The 18,031-nt window shown below is 46.3% G+C and overlaps 1 protein-coding gene and 1 long non-coding RNA gene across 3 annotated transcripts in view; one reads left to right on the forward strand and one right to left on the reverse strand.

The window, feature by feature from the left end:
• LOC119384080 (transmembrane protein 117) overlaps positions 1 to 15,451 on the reverse strand; it is a 77,400-nt gene extending 61,949 nt beyond the window's left edge. Inside the window, exons 1-3 of one of the 2 annotated variants that reach the window (XM_049412759.1) lie at positions 15,171 to 15,451; positions 9,252 to 9,324; positions 2,243 to 2,294 (exon numbers count right to left, since the gene is read on the reverse strand). In XM_049412759.1, coding sequence (XP_049268716.1) covers positions 2,243 to 2,294; positions 9,252 to 9,297 — 98 coding nt within the window. In that variant the 5' untranslated portion in view covers positions 9,298 to 9,324; positions 15,171 to 15,451. The remainder of the gene's footprint in view (positions 1 to 2,242; positions 2,295 to 9,251; positions 9,325 to 15,170) is intronic. The other variant, XM_037652364.2, reaches the window with a different exon arrangement.
• On the forward strand, positions 11,341 to 13,204 carry LOC125757306 (uncharacterized). Its single transcript, XR_007415229.1, has 3 exons — positions 11,341 to 11,395; positions 11,874 to 12,115; positions 12,844 to 13,204. It is a non-coding gene; the product is annotated as an uncharacterized LOC125757306 (long non-coding RNA).
• Positions 15,452 to 18,031: the final 2,580 nt, after the last annotated feature.

An 18,031-nucleotide genomic window follows, 5' to 3' on the forward strand; every position in this document is an offset into this window, starting at 1 on the left:
AACACACCAGAAACTGCCAAAGGCAGCACACCAGGGTTATTCAAAACCGTTCTGTCTGCATTGTGCACCGGGGGCCTTCTATCCCTTTAGGAGGCCTAGTTCCCATAGAGTCCAGTGCAGCAAAGCCAAAATTTTTACAGCGCAGAAAAGGCACAGACAAAACTGATGACGCGAGAGAAGTTTTTCTCTGCACTGTAAATATCTCGACATGAACAACCTACTTGCCCAAAGAATCGCACTCCAAAAGAGAGGGTTCTTTTAGAGGAAGTACGACACTGTAATGAACACATGAAGACTTTAATTCTAGGGTTTTATGCACAAGAAACAAGAAACGAGCCATGCACTAATTCTGATCCCCTTGGTGTGCACCGATATTACAACAGATGCAAGTTCTTGCATTTTGCTCCCCTCAAAAAGCGGCCACTGTGGCTGGGAATCAAACCTGTGACCTTGTGCTTCACAGCACAAGTAAGACATTGTCCTTAGTGATGACTGCATCATACATAACACTATTGTGATGTTGCAGTGTGCAAGTGCCAGGCTAATGACCATCAGTATGCCCAACAGTACTAAAACTTTATAATTCTGGTGTTTTACATGCCAGAAGCACAGTTATGAATCGTTCCGTAGTGGGCTACTCCAGGTTAATCTTTATCCTGTGGATTTCTTTAGGAAGCATCTTAACCCATATATGCCCAAGCTCAAAAAAAATGACAAAATAAATATTCTTTTTCACATAAAGTGTACTTCTACCTTCAAAAGAAAGCAAAAGTTCTTTATTTACTGCCAGGTTAACGGAACACTGTTTTTCAAGCTGTCCTACACATATAAGACACTGGGTATTAGGGGTGCTATGTGCGGGTGTGGTAAGCCTTGAAACATTTCACGTGCACACCGACATTGCACTTATTCCTCTCCATGACGTATTTCATACAAAGCACGAATTTGCCCAGAGAAAGCGGTTGGCATTTCACGTGCACTTCTTCCTCTCCATGATGTCTTTCACACAAAGCACGCGTTTGCCCGGAGAAAGCGGTCGGCACGGGGCAGCATGAAAAGCAAGCAATGTCTAGGCTTGCACACTGTACAAGCTGGCATACCCATTTTTTTAGAAATCATGTAAGTTCCACGTAATTCGAGATACTAAGCATCGAATGTTAAAGTGATATCAAAACTGATCGCGCCCAGCATGCAGGAAATGCGGCCTCTCTGTTACACAAGACAGGAACCACACATGACAAGGAAGTGAGGAAATTTGAATCAAGGCACACCAAAGCAGAGTATGGTCAGGAATATCAGCAAGCATTCTGAAATACACTCGTAGACAGCTTATTTTTTGGGTGCAATGTGTGGTGATTATCTGTTTCTTTCTTTAACTATAAACAGGAGCAAGAAACTATTTCGCCTGTGTGCAAGAAGTGCCACAGTGGCTGCTCCGGAGCTTTATGCTTCACAGAGAAAGAAAAGGTTGATATTGCGGCTTTCTTGCACACATCTCGAAAGAAACGAATAAGCACCAAACACCACACACAATGGTAAGGTGATCCACTGGCGCAAGTGAGATGACTTGCCATTTTTCACAAAAAAGATACGGTCATAACATGCCTCCATTCAAATATTTCATCACGTACTTGTCACGACTATTTCCAGTCTGAGGTAAAAGAGGAGTCGCATTCATGTTCGCTGGGGGGGGGGGGTTAACCACCCCGTGCGTGTGTGTGTGTGTGCGCATGTGCGTGCGTGTGTATGTGTGTGTGTGTGTGTGCGCGCACGCGTGTGTGTGCGCCTGCGTGCATGTGTTATAAGTTCAGGCACACAAATTCAATTATTTCGTGAGTTACAGCTGGGTACCGGCCTTCAACAAGGGCTTATTGAGAGACTATTGAAAAAAGCTGCGTCTCTACTGAAGCATCCTGTGCATCATTTATTGCCCCGAATCCCCAACGAATTGTCGGCCACTGACAATGTCTGCCAGAGAAATGTGCTTAAGTCAGGCTTGTAAAACACCTGATGGCATTACATGAACGGGAATGCAAACAAGACAAGATAAATTAGATGGCATACTCTGCATGATGCATGTGGCAGTGTATCGCTTGCTCCCAACAGTGGCTACCCTTTTCCATGTTGAATAACTTCCGATCTGCTGTGCAGTGCTCTCCCGTTAAAGCATTCTCGATAGCGTTTCTTACTTCCCAAACATGCTTCAATTTGCACTCCCTGTTTCTTGCTCAGAAGTGCTTACCCTGGGCATCCACCAGTGCTACTGCAGGCCTCACAGCTCACATCAGGATTCACTGCAAATATCCAGTTCATACAATCACTGATGTAAAAGCACCTAACCAAACACATGGAAATGATTGAAAAGAAGCCAACTTTTATGTAATAGTAAACCTTATAAGTTTACGGCTTTTGATGCGCGTAATTATGCGCATCAAAAGCCGTAAACAATCGAGCACATCGCATACTGTTCTAGTCAATAAGATCTTGCATTCAATGCACTGTGCAGTTTCCAAACCCTGCATCATGATGCAATTTGCAACTAAGCATTATTACTGTCAACTACAATCAAGGTTCCTGCAATGTACCAGAGCATGTGATTGTCGGGTACACCTGATTTCCAACATTCATGGTTCTTTGCACGAGATCGCTGCATCATAGAAGGCAATCTCTTTATGCCATGTAGCAGAGATCAATGAAAGCAGCCAGAAAGGAGCCCATCCTCAAACAAATAGAAAAAGAATGAGAAAATGAGCAACACACAGGGCACCACCACATGGCGAGCCATACTAACCACTTCTGCAGCTTTCTTCAATCCAGACATTACAAATCACTTTTCACTGTAATGAACTGCTTATGTTGGCTGGTAATCTAGTAATGGAATGAATTACTTCGAGGAAGTAATCTTTAATAAATTACCCATTGCTTCCCCAATAACTTTTGACTAAAATATGCATGCCAGCTTCCCTTATGGCATAAAAAACTGTCCAAAAAAGAAGGAAAAATATTAAGTTATTCTTAGTGCCAGACCTCAAGCATGGAACCTGAACAAAGATCTCTGATAATTTAATGTATATGTGCCGTAAATAAAGTGTACATGAGCCAGTGCATGAATGATCAACTTTTATTAAAGTAATTCCAAAGTAATTTCATCACTAAGTAATAGGAATGTGATTTCATTATTTTTGGCCAGCTGTAAACTGTAATAAAATTCCATTATAACTTAAAATGTTGTAGGAAGCTAATTAGTAATAGTAATATAAGTTAATTACTTTTTTACAGTGCTGGGCAGTATCGAAGATGCATGTATCTTAGATACTATCTTAGATACTCTTTGGGTATCTTGTATCTGTATCGCGATATGTCTTGCAAAACGAGTATCTGTATCTGTATTTCCAATACATTCAATAATGTATCGCGTATCTTAAGATACAAGATACTGCTCTGAAGGAAAGAAGATTACTTTTAAGGGCTTGTTTTTCTTTGTTAGACACAATTTTAATGAGAACTAACAGACAATAATGCCAAGGAAAGTATAGGGGGTGTTACTTGTAGCAATTATGATATAAATGTGAAGAAAGTAAAGTGGACGAAAAGATAACTTGCTGCCTAGATACTGCTATAGAAACATCACCATGCGAAACAATAAACATCGGCTGAACTGAAAGCCTCCGATGTACCACATGAGCTCTTGTTCCTCCGTGTGGATCAGACCTCCCTAGTGGTTCAAGGTTGTCGGGCGCAACATTGTTACCGCGGCCCGTATGGTACATCGCGCCCGTTTTGTGACGCCCCAATCCACGATATGACTGCCACACACTTTTTGTGGACTTGCACAGGCCTACAACTAAGCCGTCTTGGCCACCACCGTGCAACAGGCCTCAGGCCTGGCCGAGCACCCGACCTCGACCGCTGGATCCGTGGACCTCACCACTGATTATTATTAGACTTTATACACGAAGCAAATTTGCATCTGTACTTTTGACACCACTAATTACTATGCCTAAGGGCAGGCTTTCAAAAAAACAATAAAGCTGGTATTGCTGCCACTAAGCCACCTAAGCTTACGACATTGACGTGCTTTTATCTGTCTGCCAGAGTGCTCCAGCGAGCACAGGCGATAAGGTTTATGCATCCCTATTGGTGGAGCAGAGTCAGATGATGGCGCTCGAGCCATCTGGACAAAAACAAGACCGCGAAAGCGTCTACGTGCATCCGACCGTTTGTTTTCTCTGTTTTCTTTCTTTTTATTTTGTGTCGGTGCCATGGCACTTGTTCGTAGCCACTGTACTGTGCTGCATACTCCAACGTGTGCGACATCTTTTCACTCAGATTCTCATGCCGCTATAGTGTAGTTACCAAAGTATGTCTTGCGTGATGCTTCGTTGCAATATCTCAAGAATGCAAGAATGGGGTGGCTTTGCATCTTGCTGCTTTCATGCATCAGCAATTTGAAAGATCTCGTGGATGTAAGCTTGCCTTACATAAGATGAGATTTACTTGTATGCAAATGAGATTTGAACAATCGTTGCGCCACCGGTGCCAATGCTAGATGCAATAAAACAAGGATTTATGCAACAGAAGATATTTTGGTGCACTGCATCTTTGTTTTTCGCGCTAAATTATTCAAGTAGTTCTTTTAATGATAAATTGATTGGTAGTACAAGTGCTCTCTTTGTTGTCCTCCATTCGCAACCCATACATTACCTAGGCCTCTGTATAGTTTTTGCCCATCTGTTTACTCTGATATGTCATTTGTAACCTGCTGCTAAAATACATTCTTTGCTTTATTCTGATTTTTTTACTGTCTGCACCATTGCTACTGTTTACATATGTACACTTCATGTGAGCTTACTGTTATGTCAAGGCGATGCCGAGGACAAAGCTAAAATAACCTGAGCGTGCCTAGAGTACACAGTAACAAAAGTTCTGCCTAGGATTTAGTAAAACAGCGAAATTGAGTTCGCCTGATAATAATGGAAATTATAAGAAAAATATACAGATGTTACGAAGGGGATTTGAGAAATATAATTCCAAGTACTCCATTTTTCTCATAATCGTCTCTACGAGCTCTTTTATGTCATTATCCATAGGCACTGAGCTTTCTATTGTCTGACTTTAGCATCTATGTTGACGATACATCATGCTATATATTGTCAGAGCTTTTCGGGGTGCCACCTGTATCGTGTTTATACAAAGTGTTTCACGTAACTGGAACCAAATATTTACAAAGACGTGGTTAACCACAACTGAAAAAAACCACCAACACAGTTTACCGTCATGTGGCTATCGTTAGGGCATTTGTATATTGCGCTTACTTTGTTAATTAACAAAGATGAATTATTCAACTTTTCTGATATTCACTCTAGGGCCAAATGCGCTTCGTTACGTTGTAGAGGGCATTCCAAAACGACCAATCCAATTTATTGTGAAAACGTACATGCTGCGTAATTCTGTGAAAACGTACATGCTGCGATTTATCCTTCAAGATTAATTGCTTTCTATGTGATTTTTAATCAATTAATAAATTAATCAACATTTTCGATGGGTGCTATAAAAATGGAGATGCATTGTTTGTGTCTGATATCGCCCCAAGTATTTCTATCAGACGCGCTAGAGATCACATGAGTGCATTAGCGCCTGCGTGAAAATTCACACGTTCACCCACTGGACACAGGGGGCCCGTCGTCTTTGGGTGATGTCACGGATTCAAGTATCTGTGGCCGTCATCCATGGACGATTCGGCAGCAGGTCATATTTCCTCAAAGTCTTCCAACTAGAGCGAACCAATATTGGAGGTGCTTTCGGTGACCACACTGGTCAAAAAGTCGCACCGTTGCCTTAACCTTTTCAATCGTGCGTACAGCCCGAACTGTGAGCGCTGTCTAATGTATCAGACATTAGAACATATATTTCGTGACTGCCCTCCCTTCGTGTCACAGCAGAAGATGGGGGCCTCTAGCCTGGCTGACACAGGAGTGCAAGCATTAGCTGAAAGCTGTATTTTCTCTGAAATATGTGACCATACAGTATTACCAAATGCTGCAAGGTCATTTTTTTTGGTACTAATGGACTGGATCCTAGATGTTTGGCAAACCGATGCGTAAAGTTGGTGATTATGAAAAGGGTCAATCAGACCATTTTCATAATCTGCGAGTGCGCTTCCCTGCGCTGCATATTCACCCAACTAATGACAGCAGCTGTCGTGCTTCAAGTGGAGACGAGCTCCTCGATGCACGTGCTGGGGTTTGTCTATTACGCGTTTTTATGTCAAGAGAGCCGAGTCTATATATTCCACGTCATAGTGCAAGCAAACTGCGCCAGAAAATGCTGTTTGCAGAAGTGCCTAACTGCGATTAATTTGGCTAACTGCATCTCAGGAAAGCTAGCTTTACAAAAAGGTATATACACTATAAGATGGACAGTTGGGCTAGTTAGTATATAGCATAATGAAAGATGATTGTTAGCGTCCTTGTCGCCTTTACGCTAGTAATCACGTATTGTTATATATATATGTGGATCACTTATTCCTGTATCCATCATCATACATCACTCTGTTTCCCCCGTTGCAGTTTCCCCAGTCCAGAGTAGCAGGCCTGGGCGTACTAGCTCAGGCCAGCCTCTCTGCCTTCTAATATATTTTCTCTCTTTCTTTCATTGGTAAACAATAATCTTTGAGTTGCTGAGGAGTAAACAATAGCGGCAATATGAACCAGTTAAGAAAAAACTCACAGGGTCTCTTATGCATTCACTTAAGACGACTCGAAGGTGAAAGCCGCTTTATTTTTCTTTTCAGTCGATGTATTGATGTTGCCCCGCCACTCACCCTTCGAAAGCTTTCTGCACTTAACGTGGTTTTGCACTGCCTCTGTGATCGGACCTTTGACCAAGCTATGATGTCATGTGATGACGTCATCATGTGACATCACAGCGACGTCATGATGATGTCACACATTTCGGCGATATGTGACGTCATCGTGACGTCATATGGTGATGTCCTCACGCGATGATTTTTGCATCACATGTCCCCGACGCCGACGGTCAAATTTCGCATTCGAAGAGGCATCTAAGACTTTCACCTTAATAAACAGTGTATACTACAACGTGGCGCTTCTAGGACCACTGTATAGTGCAGTTACACAAAAAAAAAACAAGTAACAGCTGAGGGTTAAGTAAAATACCAAAAAAGTTGCAATAGACACTGCAGGCAACGAAAACCACTGGTTTATCAAAGACAAGGAGAGCAGAGTTTGTGCGGGAACACGTTGAAACAGCACCGATCAAATACGAACACAAATAAAATAAGCAGCAAGACGATGCGCTCACACGTCTGAAATTTACAGAAAAGAACAAACTTCACTGTTGAGTGTTGACACACCGCCTTGCTGCATTCATTCAATGAAGCCATAGCGCTGAAAACACAGGGACTAAGGAAGAGGTCCCTGTGAAGAGGACCCAGCTTTTTGAACGAATATGAACAATCAGTGTGTCGGAACGGAACGAAAACCAAAAATGAAAAATGAAAAAAAAACGATATTTTTGACGAGAACAAAAATGCAACCGAAACGTTATCTATTATTTCGTTCTATATTGAAACCGAAATTTTTTTAATCGTTTTCCAGTTCACGGGAAAACTTGGCCATCCTAAACAACCGAGGTCATGCGACATGAGCCATGATGCATAGGTGAGGGTACAGTATTAGCACATACTTCAGGCAGGAATTCCCAAGTAAAGATGTGTTGAAATTGTGCGAAAAACGAAAATAGTGGCAACCAGAGATGTTTATATTAACGCAAGTGGACTTCCATGTGCCTGTCACGCAGGCCAGCGTGGAGAGAGCAATCTTGGCTTTGAAGTTTGCTGTATCAGAACAGTGGTCTCGCACATCAGAGTGCACTGAATGATGTGCTGCTTCTGACATCGTGCTCATTCCCTTGACACAAAGCACTGAGCCTGCTCACAAAAATCCTTAATTGACTTTTGAGAAAAATAATTACTATGACTACGAAGAGTACTGGTTTGTGCTAGTTGGTGAGAATTCGTGGTACAGTTACTTGCACTCTGAAGACTGTGGGAAGAACATGCTTTACCCCTATCCCACTTTCTTAAGAGGAGCGCAAGTAACTGTACCACAAATCCAGTGTTTTTTATCGCTACTTTAAGTTCAAGTTTTCACACACAAATAAGAACTGTTACAAACTGTTACGGAACAATTTTTTTTTTCGTTCCGGAACAGAAACGGAACGGAACTTTTTGCGGTGGAATGAAACTAAAACCAAAACAAAAAATATTTCGCTCCGACACCCAGCCAACAATCCATGCTTTTGAAACATAAGAATGTGTTACATTACTGAAAAGCGACTTGATTTTCAAAATAAGTTACACAAAGGTGGACGGCTGTTGGCTACACAGCGAGATATTGATAACTTACCTAAGAGGCGGATTCGTGCCTTCAGGAACAGGGTCTTTGACACTGTCATTTCCGTCTTGACCACCTTTCTTTGGAGAGACTTTTCGGCACGTTAATAAAGTGTTTGCGCAGCAGTTCGTTACTGGCTTCGTATACTGCTTACCACGTTGATCACACTTCGCAGTCTTCATTTTCGAATCTTCTGTGAACAACGTCCACACCGTGCTCCGCTTGCGATTGCTCGCCATCATGACATGACAAAGGAAACAGTATCCACCCCAAAATGCAATAATCACGCAATATAGCATGCAAACCCCATGTGTACTTTGCAGACGGTTAGCCAGCACACGACAGAAGAAAGGAGGGTGAGAGGAGGCGAAGGCAGTAAACTGTCAGCGGAGAGAAGCGGGCAAGTGCATTTCTGCCTCGTCGTGGTGGGGCCACCTCCTGCCCGCGCTTGAAGCCTTGGGGAGGGCTTGGAGGTGGACGCCTTAGGTGACAGAGATCAGGGCGAGTTAATTTCTGTCTCTATGGGGTAGGGCCAGAGGCGGCTCCGGGCTCGTACTGCTAGTGTACAAATATTCGCCGTAGTGAAAGAGGAGATGCACTCGACTTCTGCGTCTCGGCATCGCTCGCCTCGCAATCATGCGCTCCGGCCAAGGGTTGGGGGTGGGTGGGTGCCATAGTCGAAACAGTTTTTAATCGATTAATTTGATTAATTGAAAGGTGGACATCGATGGCGATTAATCGTTTCACGGCGTACTTTTAATCGATTAATCGTTCATCGATTTTACCATCCCTAATCGGCTTTTTCACAACAACCTTTCGTGTGGATTATCTCACCTCGACCCGAGCTCTGGTCTGTGGGCAGCCATTCCATTCTACACATGGCCAGAAGTGTTGAGCTGCCCCCATCCTGAAAAACAAAGGCAAGCACATATGTGGTGCAATGCTCCAAATAAGCGACATCAAATGTGTCTGCGAATTTCCTCTGGCCCCCTGTGCTATACATTCTGTGCCCAGGGGGACACATTTGGCCTTGTCACACGACTTTACAAGCAGCACAAGAAAGTGAAAAATACAAGGAAGGGTAGTGCAAACGTCGTTACACCTTGCAAAGGCTTTCCTGCCCACAGCTGCTTGCAGCATCACGCTTTCATTTCATTTGTTATGCCCTTATTAAGGTCCACATTGCAGAAGGAGAGGCATGTAAGGACGGTAATTCCATAAGTTGCCTGCCTGACAAACTTTTAATGGCAATAAAACAACTGGGTCACTTTTCAGTATAACCTCCCTTAAAATCAACATATTTTTCAAACACCTCAATTAACATCGTATGCCTTTCAAAAAGTAGTCTCAACTTTTGTCCGCAGACTTCACTCATCTTCAGCAGCAATTTTTTTTGCCTTGTAGATATTTTTGCAGCCTTAAGAGAAGGCAGTAGACGCTGGGCCTCAGGTCTAAGCTATAGGGTGGATCTCCTTCAAGCCACAGACTTTCGCTACAGCCATCTCAACGCTCACCATGTGAACTGGGGCCATTATAAAAAACCCTTTATTGCATATGCAGTTTGTGGACTAAAATAGATGCCGAACCACCACCAGAAAAGGGGCCACAATTTGCACACAGAGTTGAAACTAGATGCAGGCCTCCGCTAGGTGGCCATCTTAAAATCACTGGGAGTTTTAGGTATGAGGCCTGAAATATATGAAATCACCCCTATAAAGGAAATATATTATGAACACTTCATTATAGATACATAATATAAGTAAGGAAAAAATTTTAAAGAAGCTTTAGAGAAAAAGTCAGACATGTGGAAGTTAATATTGAAGAAAAGCAAGAGAATGAATTGTCCCATAAATGGTAGACAAGTAGCTCATAAAATACACGGCAAGAAATATGGCAAACATGGCATGCAAGGTGGTAAGAACGAGAAGCGAAAATATGCCAACAATAACACAAATATGTGGCATAACTTAAATAAAATACGAGACATGACTTACAAAAAAATGTGGCATAAAAACAGGTAACATTATAAAATAAAATTTTGAAGCACAATGTCAAAGTTATTGGTGCTAGTTATGCTTGAAAGTGCTGTGGGTAGGTTATTCCAATGTTTTGCTGGCTTGAGGAGAATATGACAAGCCAACGGTGTTGCAGTGGTGATGGTTAATGCGAGATGAAATGTGTGGTGGCGGTTGAACAGGGATGATACGCTGTGGCAGTAGATATTGCGGAAAAGACACAGATGCGATAATTTTCTGTGGACTGATAATAATGGAAGGCACAGGAGAGCCTCCATGTTGGTGACACTCTCTGGTTAAGGGGGAAGCTTTTTTGGGTCCTCCTCATAATGTGAACACTCAAGCTGTGGATGAATGCCAGCCGTATAGAGTGATGATGGTGCTAGAGAAAATGTCCAGCAAAAGCATTTTAGTGGTGAGCTGCCTGAGAGGGTATGTGGCCAATATCAGTTTTTCAAGTAGCTTACTAGTAATGCGAACCCCTAACTACCAGTATGATGTTGCAGATTGCAGTCGAATGTTATTAAGCATATAGGTAGGAAAGATCCCATTTCAGCTATACTTCCTTGCAGTCTAGTTGGTTCATAATGAACTACTGATGCGCTCGAGCAGCACTTCATATCTCAGCCTAATATGCTCAGCACTTGATATCATCTTCAAGGTGCTCAAAGAACAAGAGGAAGAAGACTTCTCCTAGGCGTGCGTGCTCATCATGCTACAGGTGGCTATGCTATACGTGGTTGATATAAGAGATGGAAGACTTCTCCTTGGCGCGCGCTCAGTATGCCACAGACGGCTACGCTATACGTGGTTTTGCCAGTGTTACGCCAAGCAACATGAGACGACGACAGCATACGACAGCCCGGGTCCCTAATATGCTCAGCATTTGATATCATCTTCAAGGTGCTCAAAGAACAAGAGGAAGAAGACTTCTCCTAGGCGTGCGTGCTCATCATGCTGCAGGTGGCTATGCTATACGTGGTTGATATAAGAGATGGAAGACTTCTCCTTGGCGCGCGCTCAGTATGCCACAGATGGCTACGCTACATGCAGTTTTGCCAGTGTTACGCCAAGCAACATGAGACGACGACAGCATACGACAGCCCGGGTCCCTAATATGCTCAGCACTTGATATCATCTTCAAGGCGCTCAAAGAACAAGAGGAAGAAGACTTGTCCTAGGCGTGCGTGCTCATCATGCTACAGGTGGCTATGCTATACGTGGTTGATATAAGAGATGGAAGACTTCTCCTTGGCGCGCGCTCAGTATGCCACAGACGGCTACGCTACACGTGGTTTTGCCAGTGTTACGCCAAGCAACATGAGACGATGACAGCATACGACAGCCCGGGTCCCTAATATGCTCAGCACTTGATATCATCTTCAAGGTGCTCAAAGAACAAGAAGACTTCTCCTAGGCGTGCGTGCTCATCATGCTACAGGTGGCTATGCTATACGTGGTTGATATAAGAGATGGAAGACTTCTCCTTGGCGCGCGCTCAGTATGCCACAGACGGCTACGCTATACGTGGTTTTGCCAGTGTTACGCCAAGCAACATGAGACGACGACAGCATACGACAGCCCGGGTCCCTAATATGCTCAGCACTTGATATCATCTTCAAGGCGCTCAAAGAACAAGAGGAAGAAGACTTCTCCTAGGCGTGCGTGCTCATCATGCTACAGGTGGCTATGCTATACGTGGTTGCTATAAGAGATGGAAGACTTCTCCTTGGCGCGCGCTCAGTATGCCACAGACGGCTACGCTACACGTGGTTTTGCCAGTGTTACGCCAAGCAACATGAGACGACGACAGCATACGACAGCCCGGGTCCCTAATATGCTCAGCACTTGATATCATCTTCAAGGCGCTCAAAGAACAAGAGGAAGAAGACTTCTCCTAGGCGTGCGTGCTCATCATGCTACACGTGGCCCTATGCTATACGTGGTTGATATAAGAGATGGAAGACTTCTCCTTGGTGCGCGTTCAGTATGCCACAGATGGCTACGCTATACGTGGTTTTGCCAGTGTTACGCCAAGCAACATGAGACGACGACAGCATACGACAGCCCGGGTCCCTAATATGCTCAGCACTTGATATCATCTTCAAGGCGCTCAAAGAACAAGAGGAAGAAGACTTCTCCTAGGCGTGCGTGCTCATCATGCTACAGGTGGCTATGCTATAGGTGGTTGAAATATGAGATGGAAGACTTCTCCTTGGTGCGCGTTCAGTATGCCACAGATGGCTACGCTACACGTGGTTTTGCCAGTGTTACGCCAAGCAACATGAGACGACGACAGCATACGACAGCCCGGGTCCCTAATATGCTCAGCACTTGATATCATCTTCAAGGCGTTCAAAGAACAAGAGGAAGAAGACTTCTCCTAGGCGTGCGTGCTCATCATGCTACAGGTGGCTATGCTATACGTGGTTGATATAAGAGATGGAAGACTTCTCCTTGGCGCGCGCTCAGTATGCCACAGATGGCTACGCTACACGTGGTTTTGCCAGTGTTACGCCAAGCAACATGAGACGACGACAGCATACGACAGCCCGGGTCCCTAATATGCTCAGCACTTGATATCATCTTCAAGGCGCTCAAAGAACAAGAGGAAGAAGACTTCTCCTAGGCGTGCGTGCTCATCATGCTACAGGTGGCTATGCTATACGTGGTTGATATAAGAGATGGAAGACTTCTCCTTGGTGCGCTTTCAGTATGCTACAGATGGCTATGCTATACGTGGTTTTGCCAGTGCTACACCAAGCAACATGAGACGACAGCCAGGGCCCCGAAAGTTGTCCGCACTTAATATATGTGCACCTAGTGAGATTGTGCTCTGTCTCGATTGCTCATAATGTACTTAGTTAAGCTACACGGTGTGTTGACAAGTGACCAGCGCCCGGCAGACAATGTGCTGGCAACAAACATACAACACACAAAAGCCAGTGTAAATCCAAAAAACGGCACGAAGTGGAAGATGGAAGCTGCGATGAAAAAATCCGTAAACAGGGGGTGGATGCTCGAGCCCAGGTTTCGACAAGGGTGCTCGAGCCGACGTTCCAGCCTTGAAGAAAAGTCCACTTGTCGAAACGTCAGCTCGAGCACCCACCCTCCGTTTACGGATTTTTTCAAAAGCCAGTGTGCAAGATTAAGAAGTTGAAATACCTCCAGCCACAAATTCTTGGAGGAAACCGGACGTTTCGAGACCGGCTTGGTCTCTTCTTCAGGGGTGACTGTGCTGATCAGGGGGGCTTCGTCGCAGCTTGTTTTTGGCTCCGCCTTTCTCTTTCCCTCACGTTCCGGAGGCCGTGCACGTAGATCGGAGGCATTGTTCCGAGGGACCGGTTCACATTCGCAGGTGTGTTCTGGATGTGCCACGACTCGAGTAAGAGCCTCCTTCGCTTCCATCATAGAAACGGAAAGGAATCTGGGAAGGAGGCTCTTACTCGAGTCGTGGCACATCCAGAACACACCTGCGAATGTGAACCGGTCCCTCGGAACAATGCCTCCGATCTACGTGCACGGCCTCCGGAACGTGAGGGAAAGAGAAAGGCGGAGCCAAAAACAAGCTGCGACGAAGCCCCCCTGATCAGCACAGTCACCCCTGAAGAAGAGACCAATCCGGTCTCGAAACTTCGGGTTTCCTCCAAGAATTTGTGGCTGGAGGTATTTCAACTTCTTAATTCTTCCACCCAGCCAGACAGACTTCTGTCGAAATGTTTACATTTAAGTGTGCAAGATGGAGAATAACTTGATGCAACTGAGCTTACGTTATGGCCATCGGAATTATTTGCACTGAAGTATACCATGAGATGCTGAAGAAAAAAAAATAAACAGAGCAGAAGTGTTTGTTCATTCTCCTATGATGTGTACATGCACTTACATCATGCATCCTGCCAAGCAAGCACCAAGAAGGTAGGTAGTCAAGTTGTTCAATTTCATTTTTGGTGCCGCAGAAGTTAATAAAATTTACATTGACATTAGAACATACAGAATGGTGGAACAGAGGGTTACTGTGAGGTCTGGGAAGAGCCTTGCCTAACTACCTTATTTGCAGCACCACAGTATCAGTGAATGTAGCCCTTCAATAAAGAGTTTCTGAGGTTCGACTGTTCGCTTTGGCGCATATTTCAGGTTTATTTTTTCATTCTAATTTACACAGACTCACATTATTCGGAAGCCAACAATACTGTTCGGTGGTCGAGCCAAAGCCGCATAGGTTTAATACCGCGCGTTACTTGTTTAGACTTTGCAAAGAATGCGTACAGGCTATTCCAACAGCGTAATTGATAGGAAATGGTGGGTGGGCCTACACAGCCGTGTGATGATGAGGTCTTTGTGTGTACACACATCGAGCGATCGCCGCAATGACATTTTTCTCTAGATGCTCTTGCACCGAAAACGAACAAGACGTACTACGTTTGTAAGGTGCGCACGCAAGTTCGTAGGCGAATTTCGAACTACGCATCATGTCATGATGAACAGCAGCTGGACAAAGTTAAAGCCGACCAGACAATTGTGTATGCACAGCATCGATAACGGTGTACTATTTTACACATTGCAAGCCACGGTTCATTCAAAAAGTGGCAGCATCCATACACGAGAACTGGCATGCTCTACGACACTCTGATATGCAGTGAAAAACGTGTGTACAATTTGGCGAAATCAGGTGGCGCCTCCAAATATCACGATGCTTTCGCACCGTGGACACGTTCAAAGCTGTTGTCGCCAGACTTACGTCGGATCGCCCATGAATGGTGCTTTCGCCGGCATGGCGTCCTTGATATGTGGGTAAGCATACCCTCCGAACCTAAAAGGACATCTTCCAACATTTCGGCCGCATTCGAAATTTGCTTGTGCGCGACTGTTGACCAGTTCAAAACACACTGTCGACCGGTAAAGAAATTGGCAGAATATTAGCGCAACGTGTACAGAAAATACTCTGAAATACAGTGCACAGCACGCGGCCGAATGCAACCCGGCAATGCATAATGCGCGTGCACCTGTAGGCCATGTTCACTGCCTAGTGAGTCAAGTGAGTCCGCAGGGCTCACGCAGTAACGACCGGCGGCGGCGTGGTGGTCGTTCCAAGTCGGAGGCCTAAGAAACCATAGAGAGTTTCTTACAATAATACTGTATGAAACTCTATGCCGGAGACATAGAGTTTCTTACAATGAAACTCTATGGCCGGAGAGAAACCCGCCGGCGCGCCATCTCGGAGGCCATGCTGAAATGGATGGTAACGCAATGTTAAAACACTATCACCAAAAAAGTTGTTTGATACAAGCAGTTTCGCCTAAATACTGGTGCGAATGGTTCGATAATGCTGTAGCTTAACCCTTCACACAAATTCAACGTTCAACAAGGACCAAAACAAAACCAGAACTAAGCTTTTTTTTTTTTAGCTCGCGTAGCCAACCGCAGCCGTAGGTAGCGGTAGCCAGATGGTAGCCAGCTTGTCCAGCTTGTCAGGGAATCTCTCTCTCTGGTCTTTCGCGCGTTTTGCTGCATGAGTGTGTGTGGCTACTGCGGCTACGTCTTTCACTGAGTGGTTGTTCGGCGCTTCAGCAGCTTCAGTAGGAAGCAGCCGGACGGAGAAGTGCATTAGGTGAGTGGCGGTTGATACTGAGAGCGAAATTATGCCACCGACGAACTGTGAAACGGTGGTAGGGAAACCTGCGCTTCAGTGCTGCCACAACACGGGTGGTGCAATGTCCACTGCAGAAGCCCCCATCTGTGCGAGCCATCGCCTGAGGCCGCAAGAGCAACATAGCGTTAAAGGGTCGCAGCCGAAGGACTATGAGCCGCCAATCCCAGCACCGCGGAAAGCAAATATTCGCAAGGGGTGCCAGCGAGGTGTGCAAGAGGACCCCAGTGCAGCGTCTTGTGAGTGTACCAAGGCGAGCACATCGTTGTCTGCTGGAGAGGGCAGGGACGGCTGCCCCAGAGAGCGGACTACAGACGATGGGGGTGGCAAAGCCCGAGGGCCTGTCAGTCGAGACGGCGCTGACAAAGCCAGCGCGCGGCGTCGGGGTGCCGACAAGCTGAGGGAGATACGGCAGGCCCACCGCAAACGCAGAAACGAGACGCGCCAGTCAATGGGCGACGGCGCGCCGGCAGCCACCATAGCCGGCACCGTTCTGTTTAGGCCCAAAGACCGCACCGTGTCTTTCCGGGTTCTTCCTCGGCCGGCTATCGTAAGAGAGTTATACGGCATCCAAGGCGTGGCGGCGGTGCGGGTCAACTTCCAGCGCAACGTGGTGGCCGTCGACGGCGTCGATCGCAGCGCGGTTCTGGCCCTCGTGGCTACCGGCAGCATCGGCGGCCTCGAAGTTCTGGGCCGCGAGCTGGCCGCTCGTCCGGGCACCAGCTCGGGCATCATCTACGACCACTACAACGTCAAGGGTCGCCTTACGGCCGAAGAGATGGCCGAGGCCGAGATCGTATCCTCGGTGCCCCTGGTCAGCTATCACCCGACGCAGTTTGGCTGCAGCATGCTGCTACGCTTTGACGCGCCCTCACCGCCGGCCGAGGTGACAGTGATCGAGAAACACTGCCTCGTGCAGCTGGACGTGAAGCCGAATCGGCCGCGGCCTCTTCAGTGCAGCAATTGCGGTCGCTTCAACCACGCAACGCCGTCGTGCCTGCGCCCGTCGCGATGCATGCGCTGCGGCAAAAGTGGCGGTCACTCGCACGACTCGTGCACTGCCGAACCCAAGTGCGGCAACTGTGGCCGGCCGCATGCCATGACGGACCGGCACTGCCGCATCTGGAAGCAGGAGCGTCGGGTGGAGGCGGCGCTCACGGCGCCGAACGTCATCTCTCGCCGCTCGGCGAGGATTTCTGTGCGTGCGGCCTACGGAGATCTGGGGCCGCGCATCAGCAAACTGCGACGTCGCCGCCCAGAAGGAGTGAAGAAGAAGACGGCTGTTGTGCCGTCGGCCCCTTCTTCACTTCAACAGAAAGCACCAGCATGTTCAGAAACGAAGACATCATCAGTGAAGTCTGCTTCAAAACAACCCCGGGACAAATTGCCAAGAGTGGCTTTTGTGCCATCAGTATTCCTGGCTGTTCCACCACCCACAGTTGACAAAGGAAAGCAAAAAGATTTGGCTGGAGTGTCGGGAGCAAAGTTGCCACCCGCCAAGGAAGCCACATGCCAAAAGAAAACAGCTGCAGAACGTTGCATGGAGGCTGCAAAAGCCAGGTCAAAAAAACAGCTCTCCAGTGGCAGTGGAAAAGGCACATCGACGCAACGTCCAACCACGGTGCCAAGCAGCCAGCCTTCTGTCAAGCAGTCGACTGCAGCGGCAGTGAGCCAGTGGTCGTCAACTCCTGTGACTAGCAAATGTTGCAGCACTTCCATTCCACTACGTTTGGAAAATCAAACATCTGGTGCCAGGTGCCAGTCCAAAAACGTGTGTCGTGCCACTTCGAAGACCGTAGGTTCAGCACCTGGACAGGCATTTAGCGGCTCGAAAACTGGTGAAAGTGCCAAGGCTCAGGCTGCGCATTGTGACCAGGAAGAAGCATTCTTGGGCGTGCTGGCCCAGCTAGCCAGAGCTTTGCAATCTGGCTACAACGAACTTTCAGCACCTG

The sequence above is a fragment of the Rhipicephalus sanguineus genome, chromosome 2, assembly GCF_013339695.2.
Source record: "Rhipicephalus sanguineus isolate Rsan-2018 chromosome 2, BIME_Rsan_1.4, whole genome shotgun sequence".
NCBI lineage: Eukaryota > Metazoa > Arthropoda > Arachnida > Ixodida > Ixodidae > Rhipicephalus > Rhipicephalus sanguineus.